The following is a 9,441-nucleotide window of genomic DNA, read 5'->3' as shown; positions in this document are numbered from 1 at the left end:
AGTAATGTAGGATTTGAACTCAGAACGAATACTGCCAACACAAGACGAATATTGTCGACTCTTATCGATCCTATCAAATCACCACCATATGTGCATGTCTGTACGAAATTGAAACGTCAATTTTGTATGTGTGTAGGTGTTATTGCATTGGATCGAACATCAGTGTATGACTGGTACACATTATATCTGACTGATGGATAGTAAAATCGATACCTCCGTGTTTGTTATTATTAAGTCCAACTTACAAGATAGTTAAGTGTTTATCAATATTTCCAAGGGCAACGCATTGATCTCAAGCACGTGTTCAGAGTTGTCTCCCTGTCACCATGGCTACTAAACGGTTTCAACTGACATGTGAACTGGTCAAACATTAATTCCTTTGTATTTTTTTTTCTGCCGTCTCCACCCTCAGTAATTTTATATATAATACAGCCACAATCGCCACAAACACTAACAAATAAACAGCCAGTGAGAGAGCTTTTCTAACTTGTTGGCTAGATTTGCTACATACAATAAGTATCTAGACTTTGCGCAAATCGTGCGTCGCTTATCTTAAGGAAAGGAAATATCGGATAATGCAGCTTTAGTAGTATTCCTTAAAAGACGGGCGATCACGTCTGAGATACCACTAGATTATTAGATCTGTTCCATTAAGTTTGATGCGGGAGTCAAACACCGACGACAACAACAACAACAATAACAACTGCCCCACGATCAACCAACGAACCCCACGAACGATTACAACCCACCCTACAACAACAAACCACGCTTCTGCGAAACAATAATAACGACAATGTGGATCGACAAATAGTATATGTCACCATCTTCATCATCTACTTAATATATCTACAAACAGCTACAAAACAGACAGTAGCAGCAACATCAACAACAACTACAACATACACCCGTAATAGCGGCCTGACTTCTTCATCTATCACTTATTTCACCTAAGATCTTGGAAAGACACTTTGTATAACGCCGAGTCATATATATATATATATATATATTATATATATATATATATATATATATATATATATATATATATATATATATTATATATATATGCATGTATGTATGTATGTATATACTAAATCTTAGCAAAGATGGGATGGTCATGACTGGATCAATTTTGATCCTTACTCTTCTCAGTCGGGACTGATCTTAGAAATAAACAACAAAGACACGGTACGAGTCAACGAGGAAGGGCTCCTTTACGTGGTCGTTTGCCTTTACTCAAAATATCAGCCAAATCTCCTTCATTTCACGTCCTACCGTATTATGAAAGGTACCACTAAATTATGTAGTCCTGGAGATACTACGACTGAAAAAGAAGGCGGGACGGTCGCGGTTTTTCTTCATTGTGCTGGTCAATCACAACCAGCACCAGCACTCCCACCACCACCACCATTATCAACAACGTCAACAATAACACACACCAATGACCAACAAATAGCCACGACTACAACATACACCAACAGATATAACTAGAACCATGCAATTGTAATCAACAACGACGACCACCACCACTATCACCACCGCCACCACCACCACAGCAGCAGTAGCAGCAACCACCCACCATCAAGAATTAACACTATCACCCCAGGTTAAGCAGGTGAAATCAATCAGTCATTTAAACAGCTTGAAAGATAGTGCGAACTGGAGCATTAAGTGCCACTGGACACATGTATTAATGGTAAGTGTTTCCGCATTCATGTTTCCACCCTCATATTTCCACACTTTTGTTTGCCTACCTGTGTCTACACACCTGTGTCTCTTTTGTCATACTATCACACGTTTCCATGCTCACTATTCCTCACTCAAGTTTTCACGTTTCCTCTCACTTTTCCACCTATTTCCACACTCATGTAGCTACATCTATACCAATTTATTACTGATTCTTGGTCTCACCTGATTTCAATTCCTTGTTGCTATTAATGTCACTTATATTTAGGTTCCTAATTCATGTCCTCAAGGAAAAAGAATGATCTTTAGTGCCTTGGGCTTGTATGAAAAAAAAACCCATCTTCCTCCGTCTCCTCACTGTCCTCATCATCTTTGTCATTATCGTTGTTGTCATTATCATCATAGTCACCAAGGCGGTGAGCTGGCAGAATCATTAGCACGCTGGATGCAATGCTTAGCAGTATTTCACCCATCTCTACTTTCTGAGTTCAAATTCCGCTGAGGTTGATTTTACTTCTCATCCGTTCGGGGTCGATAAATTAAGTACCAGTTGTATATTGAGGTCGATCTAATCAACTGGCTCCTTCCCCGACACCCAAAATTTCAGGCCTTGTACCTATAGTAGAAAGGATGATCATCATAGTCAGTAGCACAAAAGGACCATTTAAAGGTAAGTGGTATATGCCCCCCACTTCCCACTAGGTCCAACACTAACCGCTACTTGCAGTTTTTCTTTTTCTTTCCCAGAACAACATACATTGACCCCCTGGAAGTTCGTCTCTGCTCATGTCTTTTCTGCAGGAGTTGACTGCAAAAGTTCAAGGGGAATGTTAATAGTATCAATCCAACTGGTCTGCATAAGTTATGGGTACAGACCATTCCACCAGACCCTTCCACCAGACTTGGCAAGAAAAAGAGAAGCAGAAAAAAATTCTGTAACTTTATTTTAATTCTCAGTGATCTATTTCTTTACTACCCACAAGGGGCTAAACACAGAAGGGACAAACAAGGACAGACAAACGGATTAAGTTGATAACATCGACCCCGGTGCGTAACTGGTACTTAATTTATCGACCCCGAAAGGATGAAAGGCAAAATCGACCTCAGCGGAATTTGAACTCAGAACGTAACGGCAGACAAAATACGGCTGCGCATTTCGCCCGGCGTGCTAACGTTTCTGCCAGCTCGCCGCCTTAATTCTCAGTGACCATCATATCTTTAACCCTTTTGATGCCAACCCAGTTGAAACTGCTTCTGGCTCTTTAGTCACAATTTATGTTCCCAACACTAGCTTAATGATAACTAAGTTATTTTACGAAATTCTTTGTTATATTTAAAATTAATTGAAAGACACACAGAGCATCTCAAAATAAGACAAGACCCCTACAACATTTCCTCCCTGTTTCTCTCTTGTATTTATACATCCATCAATATATATATATATATATATATATATATATATAGATACATACATACATACATATATATGTGTGTGTGTGTGTGTTAAATAAAATGAGACAATGAAGCCAAAGCAGTGTGAAATTTCTAGTACATTTATAAAGAGAAAGGTAGCCTTACAGCTGTTTCAGGGATATCTTTGATATCCCATCATCAGAGACGATATGAGAAAGTTAAATAACAGGAAAAGGTAGAGTTCAATATAAATGTCCTAGAAATTTCACACTGCCTTGGCTCTATTGTCTCATCTTATTTAACATATACACGCTCACACATGACCTGCTTTAGACTCCTCATTCATATTATTATTGAACCGGGAGTCTAACAGCAGTTCTTCTGTAGTACTTACATAGCCTTACCTGCCTTCTGGGTCTTCTGGATACCAAAACCTCTCATATATATATATATATGAGTGGCTGTATTGTAGGTAGCTTGCTTACCAGCCACATGGTTCCAGGTTCATTCCCACTGCATGGCACCTTGGGCAAGTGTCTTCTGCTATAGCCCCGAGCCGACCAACGCCTTGTGAGTGGATTTGGTGGACAGAAACTCAAAGAAGCCCGTTGTATATATGTATATATGTGTGTGTATGCGTGTTTGTGTGTCTGTGTTTGTCCCCCTAGCATTGCTTGACAACCGATGCTGCTGTGTTTATGTCCCTGTCACTTAGCGGTTCAGCAAAAGAGACAGATAGAATAAGTACTGGGCTTACAAAGAATAAATCCTGGGGTCGATTTGCTTGACTAAAGGTGGTGCTCCAGCATGGCCACAGTCAAATGACTGAAGCAAGTAAAAATATATATATTTATATGCTTTATCTTATATTTAATCTTTCTATAATATGTAATTTTTCTAAATGTTATAATTTAACTTTTCATTATTGAATTGATAAAAAGTGATTTTTTTCTAATTATATATATATATATATATATCATTGCTATTATGTTAAACTGTCATATGTCCAAATTTGGCCAAATGCATTTTCTCAGTATTCATTTTTGCTTGCAATTGCGGGTTCTTTTGGTCAAACTATACCTATCTCCAGCTGCTTCAGATGCCAAGATATCAAAAATTGTCTAAGTGTAGTAGAACTGTTTTGCTGTGTAATGGTGAAAAAAGCAACGTTTTGGACTCATGACACTTTTGCATAATAGCAATGATATATATATCATCATCATCAACATCATCATCGTTTAACGTCCGTTCTCCATGCTAGCATGGGTTGGACGGTTCGACCGGGGATCTGGGAAGCCAGAAGGCTGCACCAGGCTCCAGTCTTATCTGGCAATGTTTCTACAGCTGGATGCCCTTCCTAACGCCAACCACTCCGTGAGTGTAGTGGGTGCTTTTTACGTGCTACCTGCATTAAATTAAATTATATATCTATCAGCTCTGTCTGGCCCCCGTGTTGGTGGCATGTAAAAGCCCCATCCGTTCGTGTCCGTTGCCAGCCTCGCCTGGCCCCGTGCCGGTGACACGTAAAAGCACCATCCATTCGTGGCCGTTTGCCAGCTCTGTCTGGCACCTGTGCGGGTGGTACGTAAAAAGCACCCACTACACTCACGGAGTGGTTGGCGTTAGGAAGGGCATCCAGCCGTAGAAACACTGCCAGATCTGACTGGGCCTGATGAAGCCTTCCAGCTTCACAGACCCCAGTTGAACTGTCCAACCCATGCTAGCATGGAGAACGGACGCTAAATGATGATGATGATATATATATATATATATTTATATATAAAGTTGCTTAGAGGATAAGTTAGCCCCATAAAAAGATGGTTGCAGGATGGTTGCATCCAAAGAAATACCGGTTTTATGCCTAGTAATTTTGAGAAAGGAAATTTCTTTAAATCATTAGATATGTGTTAAGAATAAAGTTCATGTTGTGATAAATGAAGGAAAGAAAATGGAGAGTTAAGATAATAATGATTATTTATTATTAAAAAATTGGTAATCGTTACTTCTTACAGCCATTTCCATTATTGCTCAATAGGAAATTACAAATTTATGCTTTAAATTTTCATTTATATGTTATGAGTATGAAAATGAGAAAGATATACATTAAGATATTACATGTGGTCCCTTCCGTTCATGCAAGCAGACTAAATAAGGAGTTATTATTTTTTATTGTTATGTGTGGGTAAAGGATTAACAGATCAGTTAGAATATAAGGGGTAACAAGGTAAAATAAAGGATAAGATATAATGAAATAAAAAGTGACTAAAGTAAAAGTGGAAATAAAATGAAGAAAATTTAAAATGAATAATGTAAATGTAAAATAAGTAAATAATAGAAGTAAAATATCCAATTATGAGATATATATATATAAATGTGCATTCATAGTCGTTTACATACATATATATATATATATATATATAAAAAGGAACAAAAACATACAGATCTCAAATCAATCAGTCAATGCCCGTTGGTTGAGGAAATTTTAAACTATTGTGTGTATGCAATAGCATCTCCAGAAGAAAATATATCTAGTCATAGCAGTTATTCTGATACAATCATACACAGACACACTCATATATATAGAAATACAACAAGAGGCTTCCAAATAGGAAAGCCTTGTGCTAGAAAGAGCAGTAGAAAACTCAAACCACCAATTAAGGATAAATTCTCGAAAGGAATGAAAATTAAAAGCGTTTACCATCTCAATTATTTCCCAGACCATGGTTTCTAACTATTTCCAGCCAAAAAATATTTGCTGAAGGCCAGTCTTCATCAGTGGGAAACCTTTGGATTTCAAATATACATACAGCCAGGTCCACACGTAAAACTAACTGCCTGCATATCCTAACTTTTCAGACCACTGCGCAGACGCGGATTATACCTGGCGACAGAGAGGATGCCGGTAAAAATTTTTGTGCTAGGCCACTGGTAATAATAATTTTTTATTACCCTATTGTTATTTATTATGTTTAAATATATATATATATATATATATATTTATATATATATATGCATATGCCAATACACGTACACATATTCAAACATATATATATATAGATACATATACATACACATACATGCACATGTACATACATACATACATATATATATAAAATTTAAAATAATAAGGGTGAAAAATTGAATATTAATTTGATTAATATCAATTTAAAACCAATGGTCTAGCATATAGAAAAATCTGAAGATTCAGAAAAATTATATTACATTCATATAAGAGGGATGACCACTAAGTGGACAGGAGCTGGCCATCTGAAGAGCTGTCCAGGCTCCATGTCTGTTTTGGCATGGTCCCTAAGGCTGGATGCCCTTCCTAACACCAACCCCTTTACAGAGTGTACTGGATGCTTTTACACAGTACTGGCACTGGTGCATTTACGTGGCACTGGTATAAGTGCTTTTTACATGGCACCATCACCCACAAGCCCGCAAGAAAGGAATGCTCAACCGGAGAGGAATACAAGAGACAAGACTATATGCAAGGACAACCATGCTTTTACTTAGCTTGGCGTGTTTTCTCAAGCATAGCCAATTGCCAGGAGTCTTGGTCCCTTGCCATCCCCTCTGTGAGTACCAACATCTGTAGATCCTTTCTCACCACTTCGTCCCATATCCTACTGGATCTACCTCTTCCACATGTTCCCTCTACAATTAATGATTGGCACCTCTTGTTGCAACAATCTTCATTCATATGCAAAAAATTTGAACACAAGTATTTTCGGGAAAAACATTTAAAAGTGTCTTTAGTTGCTTAAATAAATATTAATGATTTGTTCTGCTACAATTCCTTTGATTATAAAATTTTTATATGACCTTTGATACTTTTTTTTATAAAAATTTTTTTTCAGTTGCCCACAAATTTTCTAATTTGTCTTGCGTTTTTCTTTTATTTTCAATTTTAGATTTAAAGAAAAAGGAAGAAGCAAAAACACAAATACTAAAAAAAATACACTCCTCTGCCTATATATATATACTTGAAATCGGCTGAAATAACAATTGAAGCAATGGAGAATACACCCGATTTGGAAGGAGTGAAGACAGATAAAAAGGGTGAAAATGTAGATGTTGGTGTAGAGCAGAATGCAGTTACAGAATCTAGTCATGATGAAGACAAACCTGAAGGAAAAGAAGAAGCCCTGCCTGAGACATCCCAGTTGGAACCAAAGACATCAGAAGAAAATGAAATGTCAAAAAATGAGCAATCACCAGAAGAGACAACTTTATCAGAAGAGGTCCCCGTAGCAGTACAATCACCTTCTAATGAGGACACTGAACTTAATCCAAGCTCATCCTTTGATAAACCTGAGCAAGAAAGTAATCTATCACGAGAAAAAACGTTTGACAAATCTGATGAAGTTATAGAACCGAGAAAGGATCCAAAACAGGAACCCCTTGCCAAGAGCACTCCTGATTCAGAATCTTCAGCAAAAGAGAAGATTCCTGAATCAAAATCAGACCCCATATTTAATTATATCGATAACGATCTCTCAGAAGCTTCAGAGAAATCAAATTCAAAAACACAAGAATTGGATTCTCTCATAAAATATTACTTGAAGCAAGATTCACGGAAAAACTCTGATGGAATTTTTATAGCACCTGTTCACAAGGTATGCTCTCAAAATTCCAGGTTAAACCAGCAGTCACAAGTTAACCTGAATTATAGGGGTCAAGAAGAATTTTCATTCAGTAATCCAGAACATTCTTTGAACAGTGTCATTTTAGATTCAGTTAGAACAAGAAAACTTGCACATGGAATTCACCCAGTAACATTAAATGCCTATTCTTCAAAACAGAAGGCTAACTCTTCCCCTCTTTGGCATAATGATAAAGATCGAAATAAAATCATAGAATCTTTGGAAAGAGCATCTCAGAATTACAGCCAAGCTATGAAGACTCTAGAAGATCTAGCAGATAGGTTGAAGCTGTGTGAATCTTGAATTGGCAAAAAGAAAACTGGGCATGAATGTCTTAATTATATTACTCAAGTGATTGTTCATAAAAGTTTGGAGTAACCAAAGACTTATGATCATAAGTTTGAATGTTTGATTTGTTTCAATTAAAAAAAAAATTTTATTCTCCCATATCTTTCTCCATATATGATGGCTGGGTGGGGGTCATTCTTCAGTTTTAGATATCTGCAAACGAATCGTTGGAACATGTGACCTTACAGTTTCATATTTGTCTCTTTTCAATAAGTAATCGGTTGTGAAATACAATGGTTGCCTCTTGTGCAACTAAGCAAATGGATGCACATTGAGAAATGTATATTGCTTAATGGGATAACAGAGTGGGTACCATAATTACTATTCTAGTATGCAATTGTCTGCCTTCAGAAGTCTGGACCCCAAGCTTATGTAGAAGGTAGTAATAATATGAACACTGGAGACAATAGTATCCCTGCTCAAACTATACTTTTGGTGAATTTATTTACTATTCATGAACTAAGTCTAACTTGATTAACATAGACTGAAAAATAGTAATTTTAACTTTTTTTTTTTACATTTGACTGATTATTACCATTTGATGCATCAACTGTTTTACTGATCGGGAAAGAATTCATGGAAATATCTAAAAAGAGCAAACATTTGAAATTGGAGTTAATTGAAGAAGAAGAATACAAAGCAAACCAAAGAGAAAATTCTTTAAATTATAAAATAAAAAATAAATTATGAATTCTATCTTTGTTTTTGTTATATATAAATTTTTAACTAGAAAATAACTTCATCTTATCAGACCTGCTACATTGGTTAAGAAAACTTAAGTCTGTAAATATATGTTAAGGCCATCTCTACAGATTTTCTTTAGAAATTAAAGCCAACACCAGTGGCGGCTTGTAGATAAGATTAGTTGGGGTGCTGCTTCAGGAAATTTTTAGCCATTGTTTCAATAATGTGTAAAAGGAAACAAACATATAAAAAGAATATTTATACATAGACTTGATTCGTTTGTGTTTTAGCCACTGCCTGGAAGTGTGTTTGATTTGTTTACTGAATACCACAGTGAATTCCCCCTTGTTTTTCAAAAATCTCCCCTTAATCACAAAATAAGGGGGTAAAATCTGTCCTATTTTTCAAATCCTGATTCTACACTTTATCACATTCAAGAATATAAACAATTTTTTAAGCACAACATACGCAGAGTCAAAAAGGAGCACTACTTTTCACCAGCACACCAGGGTAGGCACTGTGTGAACCATAGTGCTCCCTCTCCCTAGTGTGCAGCTTCCTATCTCGGACAAGTGCGCATGCACACAACAGCCAAGCACCGCATTGCTGGAACTGTGAAGTGCACAGTTCCATAGAAGAAGTTTTGTATTTTTTTCATAAA

The 9,441-nt window shown here is 36.7% G+C and overlaps 1 protein-coding gene across 1 annotated transcript; it reads left to right on the top strand.

Moving 5' to 3' along the window:
- The first annotated feature begins 1,095 nt into the window (after positions 1-1,095).
- On the top strand, positions 1,096-8,789 carry LOC115215051 (thioredoxin domain-containing protein 2-like). Its single transcript, XM_029784191.2, has 2 exons — positions 1,096-1,696; positions 7,017-8,789. Exon 2 carries the CDS (start codon positions 7,119-7,121, stop codon positions 8,049-8,051), a length of 933 nt encoding a protein of 310 aa, XP_029640051.1. The 5' UTR covers positions 1,096-1,696; positions 7,017-7,118; the 3' UTR covers positions 8,052-8,789.
- Positions 8,790-9,441: the final 652 nt, after the last annotated feature.

Source organism: Octopus sinensis, linkage group LG8, assembly GCF_006345805.1.
Source record: "Octopus sinensis linkage group LG8, ASM634580v1, whole genome shotgun sequence".
Classification (NCBI taxonomy): Eukaryota; Metazoa; Mollusca; class Cephalopoda; order Octopoda; family Octopodidae; genus Octopus; species Octopus sinensis.
This window is presented reverse-complemented; position numbering and strand designations above follow the sequence as displayed.